This window comes from Diaporthe amygdali (assembly GCF_026229845.1).
Source record: "Diaporthe amygdali strain CAA958 chromosome Unknown NODE_32_length_550834_cov_65_698784, whole genome shotgun sequence".
NCBI classification, from domain to species: domain Eukaryota; kingdom Fungi; phylum Ascomycota; class Sordariomycetes; order Diaporthales; family Diaporthaceae; genus Diaporthe; species Diaporthe amygdali.
In genome coordinates, this window is record NW_026517052.1 from 171,183 (window position 1) to 192,523 (window position 21,341).

Sequence of the window (21,341 nt, forward strand, 5' to 3'; positions counted from 1 at the left end):
TGGTAGGATGAAACCTTCTCTCTCTCGGGTGGTACAGCAAAAGCTGCAGAAAGCTGCAAAAGCAGTGGCCACGTTGCAAATATAGTGTGCTGCTCCCAAAGGATGGGGACGGCACGCGCCAACGAGACTAGCTATGCATTCTGCTGCTGTCAGGTTCTCAGCCCACGGCCATCGCGTCCCATGTCCTTAGGGGCGGTGATCGTCGGCAGTCTTCCTTCGGCATATCCACACATCAATAGAGAAATAGCCTCGCCTTTGCGTCCTCGACGACCCACGCTAAGCCCTCCTTGAGGTTCTCCCCAGTCATGGCGCTACACCGCAATATCCTCCACTGGTGCGTCTGGATATGCCTCAGCCTCAAGGCCTCCTCCATCTCCTCTCCTGTCATGCACCCCTGAACGTCAGTCTTGTTGGCAAACACCAGCAGAGACGCTCCAGATAATCTCTGTGCCCCTCGAGTCAGCTTGGCTCCGTTTTCTTGACTGCAAGGGAAAGGCGACACACCTCCTCCTGCAGCAACCCATGCAGTTCCGCTCTGCAGTCCTCGATCCTCAACCTGTCTGTCGCATCAACCACCCAGATGAGGGCGTCTGTCTTCTCGAAGTAATTTCTCCAGTATGATCGGAGCGTCTTCTGGCCTCCGACGTCCCATATGTTCAACTTGTACCCCTCGTAGTCGATGGTCTTGATGATGAAGCCTAGAGTTGGGCTGACCGTGTTCACGTCCTCTCCCATGATCCTCTTGACTATGGTCGTCTTGCCCGCATTATCTAGTCCTCTGCCTGAAGTGTTAGAACCTTTGAACGTTGCCCCTGCGAGCGGGTACTCACAGCATCAGGACCCTCAGCTCCTTGTCCTTCAACCTTGCTTTCCTCAGTATGGAAAGCATTTTTCCTTGACGTTGCGCGACGCGAGGGTGTTCCTCAGCATCACGGGTTCGTTTCTCGTAACCTTGGAATTTCGAGACTTTCAGCTTCCTAGTGGATGAGTTCACAGAGCTTCGGCGGTAGGATTACCTAATCGCCGCCCCCTTTTCCCCGACCTCAAGCGGCTGCGATGAAAACAAAACGACGACGTGTGAATTTTGTTCTTGTAGGCCAGCTGGTATGAGTGTATCGGATCTTATAGGCTTGGATGTATGACTTCATTGCCAACCAGAAAGCATTTTTTCTTCCCTCATCTTTCCGAGTCCGTTTACGAAAGGGTATTGGTCAGTATCATGATTGAAGGCAAACAAAGGCACTTGGTGGATGCAGAGCCCTTAGGCCAGGTGGCTCATGAGCGATGATGAAGGCTATTACAGCACATGAGGATTGATAAGCAAGACTATCGACGGCAAATGGAAAGATGTAAATGGGTCTCACGAGGCTAAAGATTCCTAGGAGTTGTTGGCTGCTTGGTAGGAAGAACACTCCTGCTCAAGTCAAACGCTACACTATGTGTTGAGGAAAACTTCATAATCTTTGAATACTGTGAACACATCTGTCTGTCTGCATGGGGAAAGGTGTTAGGAGCAGCACTTTAGTGATGATTTCGATTGAGGCACGAGGGCACTTCATCTTGGCCAGACTGTTTTTTGTGCTTTGTCGGATACTGGGGATCACTGCACCACTTGCAATCTTCCAAGTACTGAAATTTCAAGGGCTGCCATCTGTCTAAGCACCTGGACTTGATATGAACCAAGGTAGCAGGTTCAAGATCAAGCTTCCCATCCAGGTCTGCACTTTTCCCCCGCCACTCCTTCAACTTTCGTCCCCTGACCAAGGAAGGAGCTACTCCTGAGCACACCTCTCCCTCACCTACCGCCCACTTGCACTTTGCACACTTCCTTCTTTTGGTAGCTTGCAAAGCCATAAGCTTCCCTGTTTCCTTGAAATCCAAGGTCGCCTTGCAATCCTGAATTTTTCCCTTTCAGATCACGTCTGTCCTTCCAGAACAAGTCTGGTCTTCGTGGATCGCGTCTCGTTGCTTTCAGAAGCAACCTTCATCCTCGCTGAACACATCGATCTGTACGTTTGTAGGTTTCTGCTTTTCAGGCAACCTCTCTCTCCGCCCTCACTTCTTTCTCAAGGTAAGCAGCTAAGACCGAACCTCTTCCTACACCTGGGCTTCATGCGACATTGTCACTGTATCATAACTATCATTCCCATGACCTTGGTATCCTCCATTCATTTGTTCGCCCTGCTAACAGCGTAAAAAGGGATCATCTCGATTGGTCCGCGCCTTCACACAGAGGTGTCACGCTCCGGGCTCGCGAGGAAGTGCAACAAAACATACCAAGGTGAGTCGAATCATCGCCTCCATTGCAACTGAGGCCCTTGCCCCAAACGCACCTGTATCTGACCTTTGATCCATCGCAGACTGTGTAACTTCTCGGTCATACAGGATGGTGGATACTGGCAGTCATGCTTGGGGTCCTCCCAATGCACACCAGCGTGCTCAAGCCATCAACAGCATTGATGAAAGCACCAAGCTCTTTCAGAAATACCTAGAGAACACTGCACCGAAGTCTCAAAAGACCAGCAAGAGCACGCACCCGCATGTCCAAGGCGGTCTACCACCCCATCTCTTGAAGCAGCAGGAGAGCACGGGTGAGCATACGCCCGATCGTACCCCCAGAACTACTGTAAGTACTTTGCTCCTGCCCCCTTTTGCATAATCGTTGAGTTGCGAGAAAACACTAACTTTTTACAGGGACCTAACACCCCACCTTCCGCACTGGCTTCTGATAGCCAGCCACACGAGAGAAGTTGGTCCTCGCAAAATGTCGCGGCTTCGCAGATGGCTTCGCAAGTGGCCTCGCAAGTTACTCCTGCGCCCTCTGTCCAGCTACCGACCTGGGAAGAGGATCTGCGTGACCGGCGGATGGTGGTATTTGACCGAAATGTGCCTTCCTCCAGCGCTGGCCATTACGAGCCACCCTCAACCGTGGCTAATGTTTCTTCTTCCAGCGCTGGTCATCGCGAGCCTCTCTCGAGCGTGGCGTCGGAGGAGGCCATTTCCCCTCCTCCAGCTCACCAAGATTCAGCACATCATGCACCTTTCCGCAGATCTCTCAAATACATGCATCCTGCCCTGCAGAAGGTTGTGTCGCAGAAGATGAATCTTGATGCAAAGAGAAGGTCTAGGGTTGAGTCTCCCCGTGACGCTTGGCTCGCAATCAACCACACTGCCCAAGACGGCCGCAGAGCTCAAGCAGAGAAGACAACCCAACAGACATACCAGACAGATCATCGCGATCCCAAGATCAACAAGAAGATGTGGCAACCCAGCAACCCGTCAAATCACGACTCTCACTCACTCCCGTCTTCAAGCATGTCTGTCAAGTTCGATAGCAGTGATAATACTGATTCCCTCAAACCTGTCTTGAAAGACGTCCGCGGAAGCATCGCTGATGAAATGGACATCGTGATCAAGGGTGATGGCACAGGATGGGTTAACAAGCACGCCTGGAAGGATTACCACAGCATCCCCGAAAGCGATGATGACGGGTCTGAGGATTCCTTCAAGAAAGGCTGGCTGCCTCAGTATTGCAGTGACTGGGTTGAAAGCCTTCGTTTCACTCCTCCACCTCTGGCTTACTTCCTGGATCCAGAGGTTGAGACACACTGGGAGTGTGATATCGACCCACAGACCGGCGCTCTGGTGTCGCCTGTTGACTACCCGCAGACTACAGTCAATTCGCAGGACTCTAGCACTCCAGAAGAGCTAGCTCGCCGCATGTCGGGCACGGCTGAAGTCAAAGTGATCATGGAAGCCGAAAAGTTGCGAAAGCGTATGGCGCATCGGGAAGAGATGGAAGCAAAGCGGAGTGAGCGTTACCTGGATGGCAAATATAAGCGTGTCACTATCCCACCCACGCAGCAGGATCCTCCCAGCCATCTCGGACGCTCGTCTCTTGGAACCGAACAGCCACCTGACCAGACAACCACTGCATTTGGTGAGCCCCAGCGTCAGGACCAACGAGAGCCTCGCATTCTCTGCTTCCTCCGACCTGTCGAGCGGGATGATCTACCTCAGATCCTCGACATATACAATTGGGAAGTGGAGCACGGCCATCAGGCGTTGGATGCCCAACCTTTGACTCTTCGAGACATCCAACGCATGTTCTCGGATTGTGAAGCAACTGGAACACCATTTATTGTCGCAGTGAAAGGGGCAGCGCCAAAAGACTCCACCTCCCGCAGAAAAGAGTCCAAGCCTGTTCGTACCCGCGGCCCCTACAAACAATCGGGGCAGACAAGCCCTCATGTAGATGGCACAGCAGCGCCATTGAATCAGCCATCTTCCGTCAAGATTCTGGGTTTTGGTTTGATCACACTGCTGACGCCAGGACTGGCGGGCAACTTTCACACCAGCGTTGGTCGTTTCAACGGAAAAGTCCACTTCTTTGTCGAACACTCAAGCCGCCGCCTTGGGATCGGCCGCTGCATCCTGCACAGGCTCTTACGATGCTGCTCGAAATTTATGCACAACGTAGACTGGTACAAGTGGTACAACCTCAATGGCTCCAAAGCCTGTGCCGACGCTGGCTACAACATGCGGGACTATGCGCGCGTCTTTGTGGAGATGGCCTCTTTCAAAGGCGATCCAGACTTTAGTTGGTGCAAGGGGCTGCTTCAGGAAATGAACTTTCTCTATGTCAACACAACGGACCTTACTCGCAAGGTCAAATACGGCATGAAGGGAGGATGGTTTGACAACACTGTCTGGCAGCATGATTGTAGTGGACCTGGCGACATCCGCGAGTTCAATTGATGCAGAAGAGACGCGGACCCTGGCTGCCTGGCTCAAGACATTGTCTACCATCAGGAGAAGCATATTGTTTTGCAGAGGACCATTCTGGCACAGGCGCTTGCCCATATGTACCGACGACACAGACCAGCACCTCAGGCTCGACCAAGGTATTTCCATTAGCGACCACTACCCTTTGCAGTCACTGCATTGGTGATTCTGGGTTTTGACGCATCTCAGCGTTGACGATGAGGTGCTTTGGAGCCACCACGAATGAGGCGAGCGCTTGTGAAAGCAAGAAACCGACAATGGCCTAGATTCAGGGGAACGGAAAACATGGTGGAACGCTCATTGGTGTGTTGATATGATTGTTGAGGAAATTACAAAAAAAAGGACGGTGTCCGGGAAAAAGAAAGAATTGCTGGAAAATGGTGCCGGCAAGTTCTACACATCCCAAATTTCTGAGGTATGTTTCGATCTGGCTCTTGTGATCAACTCTGTCAGTTGGCCAAGCGCATTTCAACACATTGACATCATCCTCTTGGATCTGAGGTATGCTCCTAGCCTTTTGGCTCGTGCCACTGGCGGACGGTGTGGCATGGAACAAGACGCACAAAAGTTTTCAATTCTGGTACAATGAAGGGAAAGAGTAACTGGCACATTATTCAAGAATGTTGCCCACTTGTGAATAGGCAGATAATGATGGTGGTAGACCACCTGTCTGATTCCTGATAGTTAGGAGTAGATAGCTGCATGAATGAGCAGGAATATTGCTTGCTTCGTCTACATTGTGTCTGTATTTTGCTTGGCAAGGGGTACAAGTCATACTCTTCTAGTGAATAATCAAGCCCAACCTCGAGATGGTTTGCTTGGCTTACTTTTGAATCTTCAACATGTACCACCACTTTCAGCGTCTCCGACAATCAGTTGGGGTGCCCTCAGATACACAAGAACGGGTGGCGCAGCCTTCAAAACCTTGCTTCCCTGCTGTTTTCACCGCCGTCATCTCGACTAACCTTAGGAACATTCAGTAGGTCATATCCTCGGTATAGAATGCATTGAGTGTCTGGCCGTAATATACAGTGGCGAGATTAGAACTATATGAAAGCACCATCACCCTACGGCATTAGCAGACCCTCAAGCCGCACAACTCCACGCCCTTACCCTCGACCCTCGCCTCGCGGCTGAAATACCTGTCGAGTACCTGGCTGACGAACTCAGCGTCTGCGTTGCTCCATACGTCCAAGCCCATGGCGGCCAGGGCATCACTGTCAACGCGGACCGGCGGCCTGGAAACATCCTCGCTGTCGCTCCTAGTGGCCCCCTGCAGCAAGGGATTTGACTGGCCCTCGCCCCCTTCTCGACCGTCGTCGGTTTGCGGCTGCGATATGTCCGTATCGTCGTACTCCTCCGTGGCCTCGACTACTTCCGCAAGTGTCGAGAGAATTCCGCTCGTCAGCCGGTGAAAGTAAGTGATAATGGCCAGCTCCGTCCTGGCCCTCTCCTCCTCGGCGTCCTCGGCGCCCAATGACGATGGCCCGTCCGCCGTGGGCGTCCTTCGCGCCGTCAGAGACGTCACCGAGTCACCCAGGCCTCCTCCTTCCTGGACCGCGGTGACGTTGAAACTGCCACTCGGCCTCCGCTGGCCTGATGACTCCCGCGGCGGGTGCATCGACGGCGCCGGCAGGAGGTCTGCTATGAGGGAGTTGTCGTAGGCCTGCTCCTCTGCCTCGTCGGAGCGGCGCTGCTCGCCGGCGCTGGCCCACCACATGAAGCCGCTGTAGGCGAGGGCGGCCCACGTCATCGGCTCGACAATCTTATCCGACGCATCGGCGAGTACATGCGCGTCCTCGCCGTCGGGGATGAAGTTGGTCGTCTTGATACTAGAAATAGACATGCGGGACCGCCTGTGAGACAGAGAACCCGGTCGCTGTGGTTCGGTGCTGTTGTTTGGACCCTCTTCCTCCTCCTCAATGGCGGTCGAGGTCGCTGCGAGGCGCCTGAGCCCTACCTTCAGGGTTCGGAAGCGTCTCAAGTCACGCTGAGTGGCCTTCATAGCGGCCCCTTTGCGAAGCTCTACTGTCGGCCAGACTTTCTCCTTGGCATTCACTGTATGCGGTGGAGGCATGGTGATCAGCACATCCCAAAGGTCCTCCTTCATCGCTAGAATGCTGTCGGTTGTACATGCGATCCAGCCAGAGCTGGAGTCGCCTAAAATACCCGGTTGTTGCTCAGGAGCGGGGCCGGGCCGTTTGGTTGCGCTGTCTGCCACGAGAAATGGTATATCGTGCACGCCGATGGTGAACAGCGGTCGCAGCCTCTGAGACGGGGCGGATGGGTCAAGAATGTCAGATACAGAATGGGGTATGTTGGCAAGGATAGAAATGTCATATACTTGAAGATGGTCAGCACATCGACAGTCGGGTTCTTGAGTCTAGAGCACAGACGTACCAAAATTACAGGCCTCGTGTACAGGGGCATGAGTCGATATCAATATGCGCTTGCGCAGCAATGCTGCCCTCTGGATGGGGAAGATCAAGGGCCCGAAGGTATCCAGCAACCTGTTCAGGCTCCAAGCCGGGTGGAAAGGTGAAAGCCTGTGTCCCGGCGGCAGCAATGCAGCTCCCTCTGACGCCGACCTGTTCCTCGCATGACGGTCTCCGGTGGGACTTGGGCGTTTCACAAAGCTCAGGGCGGGCGAATTCAGGGGCGAGTCCGTGAAGGGTGCTGGTGGCTGCCCGCTGGTATCCCGCGTCCCGCACTTCTCCCAGTACTCCACCAGCATTTGCGTCTGTTTGCGGTCGGCGGCAAGCTTGACGGCCATGTCCTTTAGTCCCTGGGCGTGCCTCCACGCCCTGCCAAGCCGTCCATAGCTCAGGGGCACCAGCACGCCGACAGCGATCATGCGCGCGTGGCGGGACTCCTCCTCATCGGTGGGGGCGTTGATGAATGCGCTGAGTCCTGCGTAGCCGTCCTCGTGGACAAAATATATCAGGTCGTCGGGTACGGTGTGCAAGCCTGAGGGAAGACTCTTGTACTCGACGACGCCTTCCAGCTCCAGGCCCGGAACAGCCTCCTTCCATATTATCGTGTATCCGGCTTTGACGTCGAAATCGATGAGGAACAGGGCAGAGATGGGTGGCAGCTCTGGCAGCAGCGAGCCGGGGATGGTTCGCGATGAGGGCGCGGCAGGGAGTGACGGCATACCCCGTCGGTTGGCCATGTTGGCCATGTTGGCATCGCAGGCTTCGAAGAGTGGGCGGCTCTTACGTCGAACGGGTCATCTTTGAAGGATGCGTGATGAGAACAGCCATCAAATCTAGCAAGGGGCGCCGTGCTGGAGATGTTGGATACTGGTCTGCCGTCGCGCCACCTGTTGTCAGTCGAGTTACGCAACCGGGCAGCAGGCACCCAGACTCGACTCGACGTCCAGATAAGGTTCAGACAGCTGCTGGCATTGGCCTATCACGTGTTATAGAGGCGGCCGACCCGGCCCCGATGCGTCCCAACTCCTCGCGACGCCAGAGCACTATGCACGAGAAGCTGGCTCTTGTTCCTTTAGTTTTCTTGAATAATACGCAAGATAGATTCATTTACTTCAAGTTTCTCTCACGATCTGACCTGTTTGCCCTTACCATGCTGGCTGGGGCTGGAAAGCGCATCCATCGAGTGCATAGCACGATAATGTTTCGACCAGGCCTGGAAGCTCAGCAGTTGGCCTGAAGTTGGGCCTGCGCTAGCAGCAGACTGGCAGAACTGGACTGCCTCGGTAAGGTTTAGTGGCCACGCGGGAAGGCTACAGGGGCGTGGCTCAACAAACCGGCAGCACTAGCAGGTACTTTTAGCAAGGCACGCGCGCCTCGGCAACCTGTCATCTTAGGACCAGCAGACCAGCACCCTGCCGGACAAATTTTGGTGGGGTCACGCTGCCCACCCACCGCCTTTCTCGCCCACCCGCGGCCCTCTAGGCCCAGGCTCACTTGATGCCGGCTGGCGAATATGAATTTCCAGCTTCTTCTTCCCCAGACTGTGCACGCCCTCTTTTTTAAATCCTGGACGCTGCAATCCACCTTCCGATCACTTGCTGCGACAGCGCCGCCAGACCTCGTGCCGCCAAAGAATCCCATCTCGAGCGTCTGCTCTTGGGTTGCGCCAGCTTCCAGTCCCTTCGCCCCGTTGATGGTCGCAACTTGGGGTTCCCTCTATAACCGCATCGCATGCCCTCGCCGAGAACCGACTGTCATAGGTAGCTGAGAACCAAGCTATGTATGTTTGTGTCTGCTTCTCACATGCTCCCCGACTTCCGAGATAAAACTAGGAATGCCCGTGGCCCAGCATCTTCTGCTTGCTGACCATTCTTTAACACAGTCCCGTCGCCTCAACCCCCAACTCTACCTCCCAGACGACTGTCGATCATGTCCTTCTCGACCTACCTGGGGTATTTCCTGGGAGGTTATACCGCTCTGACGGCCTTCTTCTACCTACTCTCGCTCATGTCGTCCAAAGCTGGCTTTATAGCGCGCTGTCTAGCCTCCTACATCTGCCTGCTCATAAGCGCCGCCTACGGCGCCATCGTATCGATCGCACTCAGCTGCGTCGGCCACCGCCAGATCGCGCAATGGACCACCGGCCGCCTATTCAAGTGGACCATGGCTGCCACCACCGGCGTCACCTTCGAAATTATCGACCCCAAGGGCCACCTCAACAAGACTAGACCCGCCGTTTTCGTCGGCAACCACCAGACAGAGCTCGACGTACTCATGCTGGGCTGCATGTTCCCAAAGTACTGCAGCGTGACGGCGAAGTCCAGCTTGAAGAAACTGCCCTTCCTGGGGTGGTTCATGACCCTGAGCGGCTCGGTCTTTATCGACCGCAAGAACAGCAAGGACGCGCGCGCGGCCATGAGTGGCGCGGCAGAGCAGATGAAGACCTTGAGGCAGAGCGTATACATGTTCCCCGAGGGCACCAGGAGCTATGCCAAGGAGCCCATGCTGCTGCCCTTCAAGAAGGGCGCTTTCCATCTTGCCATCCAGGCCCAAGTGCCCATCGTGCCCGTTGTCGCGGCCAACTACAGCGACTTGCTGTACATCAAGGACATGGTCTTCAGGTCTGGCAAGATCCCTTGCAAAGGTGAGTTCGGCCCTCTTCGGATGTGCGCGCATGGGTAGGACTAACAAAAGCGGCAGTTCTGGACCCAATTCCTACAGCAGGTCTTACTTCGGCGGACGTGGATGAGCTGTGCAACAAGACTCGGGAAGTGATGCTCAAGGAAATCATCAATCTCACGTACACGACTCGTGGCCACGAGGCCCCCATCGCGGCGTCAACTGTCAAGGCCAGTGGGGTTGACTTGAAGCAATGAGCGGCGGATCAACCCGTATTATGCGCATCGACCCCCAGCTCAGACAGTGCCACATCGCTGCTGAAGTGTGTCATCTAGCTGGAGAACCAGGCAGTCAGCCTGGAGTAGGAAGGGTCTTCGGAGATGAGCAAACGATGAGAACGTTCGAATTGTGCAAGCACGTTGTTCTCCATGTGCAAGACTTGCACTGCCGCAGGAGGCTTAACAATTGAAGACGAGAGACAAGCCGGCGGCATTTGATACCCGCGATAGACGCATCCTTAGACGGCGCGTTGACACTGGAATGGCTCCAAGCCTTATACTACTACTTGCTCATGCCTAGATTCAGAAAGACTTGTTTGTATACAAGATATCCTTCAAGATAATTGGCTACCCCTTGTGCCTATGTTTTCTGCCGACAAGTCGCGCGAGTGTACAACGTGATGTATCCCCTCCCTAGAATACGATCTACGTTCTGGCTCGCCCAGGCTCAGGATTGCGAGCAGGTCATATATTTCTAGATGTCAGCCCACTGGCCGGCTCAAACTACCACCCTGACAATACAGACGGGGGCAATTGCAGAGGTCGTCTAAGAAAGACATAGCATTCATTTTCGGTGGATCTGACCGAGCACCACTTCCGCGCCAGTGTCCCTGAATGCGTACCGAGACCCAGGCTCAGGCTAACGTCGCTCCGGGTTGCAGCCAGACATTGTACATAAATGTCTGGGTGTCACTCACGGCCGTCGCACAGTAACATGAGTGGCTCACCCATCAGGAACTCTTCACTTAGCATGCCGTGAGCACGGAGCCGAACCAATGGGTAATAATCCAGGGGCGGTCAGCAAATCTGGATGCATGCATGCATGGCACGTTCAATAGGGAAGCGACATGATCGTCCGCTGCTTCATGACGTCTGCCTGCTCCAGTGTCTCCACGGGTTTGCTCCTCTGGTGGCTGGTTGTGGTTCCGTGTAATTGCAGTGCTAACAGCGACCATTATGTTGTTTTCTGGGAGCGATGCAAACATACCTGTACTTCTACTAGGTAGAATCTGACTCGATAGCCTCTCACACGATCGGTATTTCTTCAAACGTTGATGAGTCGCATAGCTTTTTGAAGCCTTCGTAATAAGGTGATTCAGCATATGAAGTGATCGTCGCCGTGAGAGGTACAACTCAAGTGGGTACTAGAAAGATCAGACTATACAGCTGTATATTACGTCTTTCTTTAAGCTTTGGGAAGATGCCCGCTCATTCCGATTTGGCAATCGTTCCACCTTGTCCGGTGACTGCGGAACCCACGGACGGGGTTTTGCGTAGAGTTGGGATCGTCAGACAGTCACTGCTCTCGGTCACTCATTCACTCAGTGTGATGCAGTGAAAAAAGAAACGTGAGTTTGGGGTTGAGCATGGTTTAAAACCGACGTTGTTGTCCTTGGTTTCCAGAACTGCGGTCTCAAACACAGCGCACAGAAACCCAAATCTTCTTCTGCCCTCACTCTAGCAGTTATAAACTGTCTTCGTCTCCTTCATTCTACATTTCAGTAGTCAACAGCATCAGCACTTCTCTCCAAGACCAAATTCTTAGCCAACAGTGAGGATGAAGTTCTTTGCTTGCCTCATTATCCTCACCATCGCGGCCATATCGGCGGCCAAGCCGGTCGAGAAGCGGCAGATGGGTGGTGTAGGTAAACCTCCGGCTCTTGATGGCAGAGCATCTATGATGTACCAATGCAGGCCTAACTGACGTTGCCTTCGCGGCTCAGGTCCTCATCTGCAACGGCGCCAACGCGACTGGCGACTGCTCCTACCAGGTCTACGAGCTCGATAGCTGCCACAACATGACCAGCCAGTTCTCCAACAACGCGGCGACGTTTGCGCCCGACGACGACGACTTCCACTGCTTCCCTTACCTGATGGCATGCGGCGGAATCTGCACGTCGCCCACGGGTTGCTCGCCCGGCGCGATCTCGTACGACACCCCCGAGAAGTTCAACCTGACTGCGCTGAGCGGATGGGACCATCTCATCTCGTCGTTTGAGTGCAATGCCGGTAGAGCTTCCTCATGAGCCAGTCGCGCTTGGATGGACTCGAGACTTGTCGGTGGAATGGGGAAGGCTTTTGGGATTCTGCCGGCACCTGGCCCGTAGCGGCACGGGTACCTATCTTTGAGCAGGGGTAGCACATGCAACAGGGCGCAGGGATAAGAGGCAGAGCTAGCTCCCCCTTGTCGCGCATGACGTCTCGATTTCACAAGCAAAGGTGGGGCTGGTGCACTGTCCTGTCATGGAATGGCGGGGTAGAGGAGCTGTCTTTTGGGGCCCAAGGTTCTCGGGTTGGGGGGCGCATCATGGAGTTTGTTCGGCATCGTGGAGGCGCATTTTTGGAGCCAAATGGTAATCTTCGGCGAAGAGGAGTCCTGCTTGGCTTGGCTAGAGGAGACATGAGGGGAGGGGAAAATAAAACCCATGGGGCCACTCAGATAAGTAGTGGTTTTGGAGCGTCTGGCCGTTCATGATACCAATATAATCAAGCCAACCTCATCTCGTAATCGCAATCCAAGTCTAATGAGATATCTAAACGTCCAGCATTCCCCGACATCGTCAACTTTTGCCTCTAGACTCTCACAGCTCGCACGACACTTCACTGCATCATCCTCAACAGCCACAAACAACAGCACCAAGATGGCATTCGAGACAAAAGCCACAATCGCCTCCTTCGGGGGCACCCTGCTCAAGCTCTCGCACAAGTCCACCACCACCGGCACGCCCATGAACCTCAACCTCTACCTGCCGCCCGCCGCCGTCAAGCAGAACAAGAAGGTGCCCGTGCTGATCTGGCTGTCGGGCCTGACCTGCACGCCGGACAACTGCACCGAGAAGGGCTTCTTCCAGCACGGCGCCAGCCAGCACGGCATCGCGGTGCTGTACCCTGACACGTCGCCGCGCGGGCTGGACCTGCCGGGCGAGAAGGACTCGTGGGACTTTGGCGAGGCGGCGTCCTTCTACATCGACGCCACGCAGGCGCCCTTCGACAAGAACTACCGCATGGAGACGTACCTGACCAAGGAGCTCCCCGACGCGCTCTTCGGCAGCGACGAGTTCGGCCCGCGCCTGGACGCGTCCCGCGTCTCCATCGCCGGCCACTCGATGGGCGGCCACGGCGCCCTGACGCTGTACCTCAAGAACCCGGGCAAGTACAGGTCCGTGTCGGCGTTCGCGCCCATCGCGAACCCGACCGAGTGCCCCTGGGGCCAGAAGGCGTTCTCGGGCTACCTGGGCGCCGACAGCAAGGCCGAGTGGGCGAGGCACGACGCCACCGAGCTCGTCAAGAAGTGGGACGCCAAGGCCCCGCTCAACATGCTCGTCGACGTCGGCACCGGCGACAACTTCTACAAGCAGAAGCAGCTGCTGCCCGAGAACCTCGAGAAGGCCGTCAAGGACGCCGGCCTCGGCGGCCTGACGCTGCGGTACCAGGACGGCTACGACCACTCGTACTTCTTCATGGCGAGCTTCAGTGACGAGCACGTTGCTCATGCGGCTAAGTTCTTGGGTGCGTAGAGATAGGTCGGTTGTTCGGGCTTGCGTAGGAATTTGGGATGGGTTATCCGGGGAAGTCAGTGAATCAGGTCAGAGAATGCATGATATCTGGATGCCTAGCGGCAATAAAATCAGGTTATGTGAGATGCAACGCTGGGAACGAGCGTGGTATATATACATAAACAATCAGAAATATGGACAAAGTTCGAAAGACACCCGAGATGGTCTAGATACGATACTCGCAAAATCTCAGAAAAGCCACTGCCTCCCAAGTAGATGCAATTCGCAAGGTCCTAGCCACGGACCTGACAACTTTTTTCGGACCCCATCGATCGTGTAATGTGATGTGGTGGTGTGGTGGTGTGGTGATGATGATGACAAAAGCAAGTAACGAGAGCCACACAAGCGACAGTGGGTATCATGGCAACATCCGCAAGCAAGCATTAACTCAACCTTTGCTCCACCGGACTGGCGCCGCCAGTCTTTGCCCTCGATTCGACTTCCAGTTCCCTCTTGATTCGCATGTAAGCCAGCTTTTCGAATCGGCTCATCCCCTTCCACCAGTGCTGGCCCGCTCCATGCTCGCCGATTCTGTCCAGCAACTCCGCGACCTTGATTCGAACATCCCTCTCCTTGTGGAACAGGCCCAACGCAAGGTAGAACAGGCCTGCATGCGACTCTGGCGCCACAGAAAGCAGCAGACAGATTTCTTCATAGCTGCGAACGTACTTTGAGAAGCCAAGATAAATCTCGCGAGTCTGCGATTGTGTCATGCGCTGCATCCGTAGCCGGTCGTGGAGGTGGTGTAAGTCAAGCCCTTTGAGCGGTTTGATGGTGTACATCTTGGCCATGTCCTATTCGATGTCAGCATTTTCGTTTCCCAAGTCTCCCAGAAAGGCTAGATCCATCCCTCAATCTCGAAACTCACCTGGATGTAACTGTAATAACTCCTGGTATTCCTCCACCCCTCGATCCTCGTAACATTTCCCGCCAGCTCCTTGTGCTTCGATGGCTCGTCCGGCCAGACGTACCCATGCCCACTGAGGATGCCATTTGCGCCGGAACTGGGCGCGATTACCGCGCCGCCATCTGCGCCTTCGTCACCCCCAATGTACAGTGCACTCGCTCCATAAACGCTCTCCTCAAACGCAGCAGCGACCCGGGTAAATTTGACGACCCAGTCCCTCCACTTCGCCCTGACAACTCTCTCGCCGTGGCGGGCGGCTATGCTCTTGAGAACATCGGTCATGAACGCCTGATCTCCAGTCAAGTCCGTGCTGGAGGAAGAGTTGGAGCTGGAAATATTGACGAGCCCTGCATAGGAAGGATTCTGCTGTTGGAAGTACACCATACCCTCCGTTGCTGCCGCAGGCTCGATCTTGCTGCTGATGGTCATGCGACCCTTTGGCAAATCGCACAGGAGGTCCCACCACTCCGGGTGGTGCTCGAATGTTGGATTTGTGACACCCGCGATAAAGCCAGGAACCTTAAGAAGGTCGTCGATTTTCGTCAGATCTGTATAGGGGAATGCATGGCGTGTGAAACCCCTCAGCATACCACCCGAGGCAAGGGCACAGGCCGCCAGCACGGCCTCGGCAACTTCGCCTGACGGCATGTTGTGGCCAAGGAAAATGATTCTCTTCTGCGTCAAAAGGGCATTGGCCAGGACGATAATTGGATGTGTGGTAGGTCCGTTCGTGGTGAGATGCGCATGTGGCAGAAATGGTTGTGGTGATTTCCCATGGGGATCAGAGAAGTTTTGGATCAACTTGATCAGAGAGAAGTCACCCACGGACTCGGGCATGACGGCTACCGGCACCTTGATCGGAATGGGGATGCCTTTGTACATGACCTTGCTTTCAAACTCGTGAGTATCCCTGGGCACGGAGTACATGGCCTTCCCCTCGAGGAAAGCTTTGGTCCCGGCTCGCTGTATCTCCGGCCGTTTAGGTCGCTCGTGGCCAGGGTCAACAGGTTGGTCTGAGCTGTCTCCTTCCCGATCATGCTCGATCCGCTGTTGAACCATACGTTCGAATTTCTCGACGAAGAGGTCCTTGTTCTCACTTGACTGTAGTAGTTGCCTTTCGAGGAAGCTGAGTTTGGGCATCAACGACAAGTCCATCGCGTTAACAGAGTCATAAAGCATGGCCAGAGTTTCGGGCACCGGGGATTTGAAATATTCCTCCAGAGCTAACAGTAATAGCGGCTGCGATGATTATGGGTCAGTTTCTGCTGTTTCTGTATGGGTAGAGCATGACGAACCTTGTATATATGCAAGAAAGGATGCCTTGTGCAGATGGCCATCGCCTTCACTATAGCTCCTCTCTTCACGGATTTGTCTTGTTTCGTGTTCACCAAATTCAGTACGTAGACCAGGGGTGGGCCCTCACCGCCTTCAGGCTCACTATCGGTAGAGTCGTCATCATCGAATTCGTCGTCGTCGTCGTCGTCCTCTGCTTCTGCCTCAGCTTCATTATCATCCTCGTCTGTTTCCTCGTCAATTATGCCCGCGGCCTTGTTTCTTCTCCTTCTCCTTCTCCGTCTTCGCGCTTCTCTCTCCTCATCTTCCTCTTCCTGGCTTGTGTCCTTGTGGAGGAAAAATATCGTCCAGTCCTGGTTCCGCATGTGGGCGCCATCCGGTAACATCAGCTCTGCCAGCATGTGTTCGTCACCAGTGATAGCCATAGGATACTGATGCTCCATGATCGGCCCCCTATCTATATCGAAAGAAGCGACCAATATATACTCGACATGGTTCTCGCTGGAGCCCCGCGGGTATTGGGATTTCATTCTCTGCTTGGGATGTGCGTCAGAGTTGTAGCGCGGCATAGGAATGACGCCGTTGCCGGAAAGTGACGAGTGCTGAGACGACACACCGGTGCCTGTGGATGGTGTCTTGGACTTGGAGCTGGGGTTCGAGGTGCGATCCGTCTCTGAAACCACGCCTCCGGCGCCAGGCCCTGGGGGGATTGGCGACCGCGATGGCCTCGAGTGATGTGACATCTGCGACTCGGAACGCGACGATGGCGGAAACGATGATAATGATGTTCTTCGCGTGTGCACAGCCGTCGATGAGCTTCCATTATTGAGGCCTGACTTCTGCGTTTGGTAAGGCAGTGCTGTTTGCGCCGATGCCATGATCCCTGACTTGGTGACAGCCGCCCGCGCCTGGTCAATCGGCGTTGCGCGTATTCGAAGTACCGTCGAGGCTGATGTAGGGACGTTCGGTCATGGGCGTAGCCTGATGATGTTGAGGTGAGTGCCCGAGCTAGGTTGAAGGTGTCAACGGCTGTGAATACAGAGTTTGGCGGCGTAGCCGTGGAGTTCGGTTGGCACGAGGGTTTACACTGCCGACGTCGTTTCGTTTCGTCTTATGGTTCCGTGAAGCGTCGGAAACAGCAGGCTGAATGGGTAAAGTATTCTGATGTGTTCGGAATGAGGGCGCCAGTGGATCTTGGGTTACCGCGCCAGCAATGCGCATCCCGAGGTGTTGCTGGCTTGACAGGAAAGGCTATATGGTTGGAGTCGCACAGCAGGAGGTTTGCGCAACAACGTTGGCGGAACGTAACCGAAAGTGTTTCGGAGGACAAAAGAGGCCTGGTCATGTACCGCCGTTACGCCCTTCAGATGGACGGCACGGACGCCGGGTTTCGGTCCAAAGTGCAATACTGTGATTCTGCCCAGGTAATTTGGGGCTTGCCGGATGTGTCGTGGAATGCGATTCGGTGTCGAGAAAGGAAGGGCAGGAAAGGGGGGGTCTTGTGGTCGGTTGATGGCTTCCTCAGGAGGGGTTCAGACGATCTTCGATCAGTTGAGTCGCACGGGATGAGGAGCCGACGCAATTGGACAATGGAGGCCGTGAGCACTGGTTAGAGTTAAGATGAGGCCCGGACGTTGACATCAAAGTCGTTGAGCCAGGGTCCGGATTGGGCTGCGATGAAAGAGGTGGTGATAGGTGGGTAGGTAGGTGGGTGGTGCAGGCCGGTCGGTAGACTACTGCTGTATGGCACGGCGTGGCATGGGCAAGCACTGGCCTCGCCTTTTAAGTCAAGCCGAGTCAATGCGTAGGGAATGGACGGACTGAGACATGATCTGCTACAGCAGAAGGAGGGCAGACTACTAGAGGAACCGGATAACGGGAGAGAAGTAGATGGATGGGAAAGTGGGAGGAAAAGATGGTTTGGGAGGATTCTGATTCCCACACACCTCCTCCTCCTGATTGTACACAGCACAGCGACCCAAGGTAGAGACCACACCTACCTGGCTGCACTGGGTACCTCTCACCCACTCCAAGGAGTCCATACACAAACAGGTCTTTAAACCAACAGTACAGGTATTAAATGTGGATGCAATTCAGCGCATTCACATTTGGAGGCGCTTTCCCTTGTGTTTCAAAACCCGCTCTTTATCTTGCTCTCTGTCTCTCCCCGCTCTCTCTCTTTCTCTCTTTCGCAGGGGGATGGAACGTTGATGGCTTGATGGACCCCTATCGAGGCGTCCTTCCCCCTGACAGGGGTTGGGGATGACTGTCAGGTAGGTCTTGCAAGAGCTGCCCGTTCCGGTGATAAATCCAGCGGCCCCCAAAACAAGCCTTTCCATTCCGGGCAGCGCCTCCACGCCTACCGCCCCTGTCGGGCAGTGCATTGTCTGGATAGCGATCCGTGCGGGTTCTCTTTGAGACAGCTCCCGAGGGAAGAGGCATTTGGAAGGGCCAATCCTGCGCCGAGGTGTGGGAGGGCGCTGCAGACGCTGCAGACGCTGCACGCCCTGCCCCGAGATCTCCATCAGCAGACAGGGATACCCTGCTCTTGAGGCGCTTGCTAGCCCCGCCGTTGCTGGGTGAGTTTGTTGACTGTCTTTTTCGCGTTGAGCCGCCTGGGGCGATTCCATCATCTAGGCTTCCGAGTCCAGGCGTGATCACCAACTGATGCTGCTTCCGAACAGCATAACGAACGATCAAGCTCACATTGACTTCTTTCGACGCCATCGCCAGACAATATAACACGGGGCTCGGATTTTCAGGTTTTGGTCCACAATTGATTCCCTGATCGCTATCTGGAGTCGCACGCCGACGTTGTTGATTGTTATCGATACCCAACGCCAGACCCAGCAACGGCACTACCTGCAGTGCTCCGCATCATGGTGCGTGCAGACCATGACGGAGTCTTCTCCACTTGGGCTTTCCCGTGTGTACAGTATACTCACAGCATGGCTAGGCACTACCGGCTGGGCATCTCAAGTCTTCCTCTTTGGGCGGAGGCTTCAATTCTCCCCGTAGCTCTCCCTTTCGACGGCCCGAATCTCCTGGGTCGCCATCGCCACTACGCCAGTCAACACCGTCAGCATCACCGACCAAAGCAGGCCAACTAAACGGCTCTTCGAGATTCGCCGCGTCGACTCCGACAGGAACCACAGAAAGTCTTACACCGAGAGGACAGGCGCCCTCACAGCAGTCATCACCGGAGATGTTTGGATCACCGCGTGCATCGCGTGCACAGCGGCCAGCGCCGGTCACGACTGCATCTTCTACATCCATCACTGGCCATGGCAATGCTTTGTCCAAATTGCAACCTGCACAGGTGCGCACTTTGAGGGAAGGCTTCCAGATTCTGGACCGAGACAGTGACGGCGCCGTGAACAGGGAGGACGTCGCCGATATGTTGAACCAGCTTGGTAAGTCCACCAGCAACACCCACAAGGCTCACAAGGAAAAGGCTACACTATATTATGATGTACTGACGAGTGGATACACGGCTGCACAGGCCTCCCGTCGAGCGCGACAGACGTGTCCCGCTTCTTTCCCCCTTCCGGTCCACAGACCATCACGCTTGCAACTTTCCTCAACAACGTGGCTAGCAGCCTTGCACCCCTTTCTCCCAGCGCCGAGCTTGTCTCAGCGTTTTCCGCCTTCGACGATGATGACAGCGGCCAGATAGACCTGGCAGAGCTCCGCGACGCGCTGCTACATACCGCACCGGAGGCAGGAGAAAGGCCACTGACGGCCGCGGAAGTCGACCAGGTCCTGAGCGGGTTCTCTGGAAAGAGAGCGTTCGGCGGCAAGGTGAAAGGTGGAGGGGCAGGAGGCTTTGGGAAGAGGGGAGAAGTATTCCGGTACCAGGACTTTGTAAACTCCATCGCCAGTGGAGGACATGGGAATGCTGGAGCGGCTGAGGAAGAGGAGGCCCAGGAGTGATAATGTGTGATGATTGATGATGCACGGCTTATGGGGACTTGGGCAACTTTCGCCTGTCATCGTAGCGATCATATAGGGGAGACCTACTGGATCCCTCTGTTGAGAACGGGCGGCAGGTGCATATTATCACGACCCGCGACATGAGCTATCTGCCTAAGAAGATGTATCTATAACGTTTCGGACGGCAATAGTCGCTCAATTGCGATAATCACAGGGTGTACATGAAGGCGTTGAACGTTGCCAAGCACCACGTTAGTGATGATCTCTGATGCAGGATGGAGAAAACGGCGACGTTGCGTCATCGCACCGCAGCTTTTAATTACACCTTAGCCAGCAATAATAAATCAACGGTGTGATAAGGACGGCGACCTGGAGCATCCGCAAGTCGGAGCCAGCCTAGTCCTTGCTGACAGGTAGAAATTACGAGCAGTGGGTGGCCCCAAGTGAGCCGGCAGAAAGCCAGCCACTGGTTTTCGCATGGACCGGCGGCAGCATCGAAGGTTCGAGAATCCATCAACCGGTGACGTGAGGCAATGTTACGCTTATGGCGATACCTCGGTTAGGGTGATTTCCCGTACGTCGTATGCGGATACGCAGCTGTCACTCTGTTCCAGGGTCCTCCAGGGCCCTCCATCTCCCCCACCCACCCTGCGACTCGGGTGCCTGTGCCGGACGGGCTGTTCCCGCCTCCCCAGCCCGCGGTTGCGATATTGGACGGCCGTTTGCAAGGGTTTGGGAGATGGGAGATGTGACCACCACGCGAGAGAGAGAGGAGATTGATGGATCGCTTGTCTCTGGCCTCGCGCTGGGCGCATCGGGTCTGAGCATGTCTGGCCCCCTTGTATATCTACAGCAACGGCAAATTCCCCCCAAATAGCGGGTCCGTGTCTGTTGACATGTACGGCGATTGGGCGCGGCTGGAAATCCAGGTGGTTGAACGGCCGGCGATTGACGTGTGTTGACCTGTCCTGAATGGTTGCGGAGGCCCTGCAGAGGGGGCACACTTGGTTCAATTGGGCGGCATATGAACCGTAGAATGCAGGATGCGGTCAAGAGGCCAATGGATGCTGCCTGTCTCTGCCAGGGGCCGGAGCACCATACCGTATAACGTACCTACCTGCTCTTGCTGTTAGGCAGAGGGGCGCGTGTCGAGACTGTGTTGCTGGTGTGTGCTGCTGCTGCTCTGCTGTGCTGTACTGTGCTGTGTCTGTACTGGGCTGGGCTGGTTCATCGATCCCGAGGCCCTCGACCTTCTTGTCTCGTCTTCTGGCCCTCCTCCACTGCAAGGCACAAGGCCAGCTGTATTCGGTTCGTTGACATGCAAGAAAGCTGATAAATCTCCCGGCAGCCCTGTCCAAATCTTTCACACAAACCTACAACCCTCTCATATTCATGCTCTGCCTCCTCCTGTACGGTCCTCGTCCTCTGCGCCAAAACTCTTGCCTTTGAGCCTCGACTCTTCCTACCTACAGATACGCCTCGAACCGTCCTCTTCGACCAAGTCCCCAGGTACCTGCATAAACGCTCGGCTAGT

The 21,341-nt window shown here is 55.0% G+C and overlaps 8 protein-coding genes across 8 annotated transcripts; 5 read left to right on the forward strand and 3 right to left on the reverse strand.

Annotated features, from left to right (window-relative positions):
- Positions 1–232: 232 nt before the first annotated feature.
- J7T55_009543 (uncharacterized protein) lies at positions 233–889 on the reverse strand (the record flags this gene model as incomplete). The annotated part of the gene is made up of 3 exons (XM_053132612.1): positions 233–445; positions 505–778; positions 831–889. 3 exons carry the CDS (start codon positions 887–889, stop codon positions 233–235), a joined length of 546 nt encoding a protein of 181 aa, XP_052989375.1.
- Positions 890–2,386: 1,497 nt separating this feature from the next.
- On the forward strand, positions 2,387–4,758 carry J7T55_009544 (uncharacterized protein; the record flags this gene model as incomplete). Its single annotated transcript, XM_053132613.1, has 2 exons — positions 2,387–2,626; positions 2,695–4,758. 2 exons carry the CDS (start codon positions 2,387–2,389, stop codon positions 4,756–4,758), a joined length of 2,304 nt encoding a protein of 767 aa, XP_052989376.1.
- A 1,102-nt stretch (positions 4,759–5,860) lies between these two features.
- Positions 5,861–7,966, reverse strand: J7T55_009545 (uncharacterized protein; the record flags this gene model as incomplete). Its single annotated transcript, XM_053132614.1, has 2 exons — positions 5,861–7,128; positions 7,186–7,966. The coding sequence occupies 2 exons, from the start codon at positions 7,964–7,966 to the stop codon at positions 5,861–5,863; spliced, it is 2,049 nt and encodes a 682-aa protein (XP_052989377.1).
- A 1,183-nt stretch (positions 7,967–9,149) lies between these two features.
- Positions 9,150–10,096, forward strand: J7T55_009546 (uncharacterized protein; the record flags this gene model as incomplete). Its single annotated transcript, XM_053132615.1, has 2 exons — positions 9,150–9,864; positions 9,921–10,096. 2 exons carry the CDS (start codon positions 9,150–9,152, stop codon positions 10,094–10,096), a joined length of 891 nt encoding a protein of 296 aa, XP_052989378.1.
- Positions 10,097–11,675: 1,579 nt separating this feature from the next.
- Positions 11,676–12,144, forward strand: J7T55_009547 (uncharacterized protein; the record flags this gene model as incomplete). Its single annotated transcript, XM_053132616.1, has 2 exons — positions 11,676–11,759; positions 11,842–12,144. The coding sequence occupies 2 exons, from the start codon at positions 11,676–11,678 to the stop codon at positions 12,142–12,144; spliced, it is 387 nt and encodes a 128-aa protein (XP_052989379.1).
- A 615-nt stretch (positions 12,145–12,759) lies between these two features.
- On the forward strand, positions 12,760–13,635 carry J7T55_009548 (uncharacterized protein; the record flags this gene model as incomplete). The annotated part of the gene is made up of 1 exon (XM_053132618.1): positions 12,760–13,635. The coding sequence occupies one exon, from the start codon at positions 12,760–12,762 to the stop codon at positions 13,633–13,635; it is 876 nt and encodes a 291-aa protein (XP_052989380.1).
- A 422-nt stretch (positions 13,636–14,057) lies between these two features.
- On the reverse strand, positions 14,058–16,752 carry J7T55_009549 (spindle pole body interacting protein; the record flags this gene model as incomplete). The annotated part of the gene is made up of 3 exons (XM_053132619.1): positions 14,058–14,468; positions 14,543–15,820; positions 15,877–16,752. 3 exons carry the CDS (start codon positions 16,750–16,752, stop codon positions 14,058–14,060), a joined length of 2,565 nt encoding a protein of 854 aa, XP_052989381.1.
- Positions 16,753–18,753: 2,001 nt separating this feature from the next.
- J7T55_009550 (uncharacterized protein) lies at positions 18,754–19,807 on the forward strand (the record flags this gene model as incomplete). Its single annotated transcript, XM_053132620.1, has 4 exons — positions 18,754–18,756; positions 18,893–19,081; positions 19,194–19,287; positions 19,377–19,807. The coding sequence occupies 4 exons, from the start codon at positions 18,754–18,756 to the stop codon at positions 19,805–19,807; spliced, it is 717 nt and encodes a 238-aa protein (XP_052989382.1).
- Between the last annotated feature and the right edge of the window lie 1,534 nt (positions 19,808–21,341).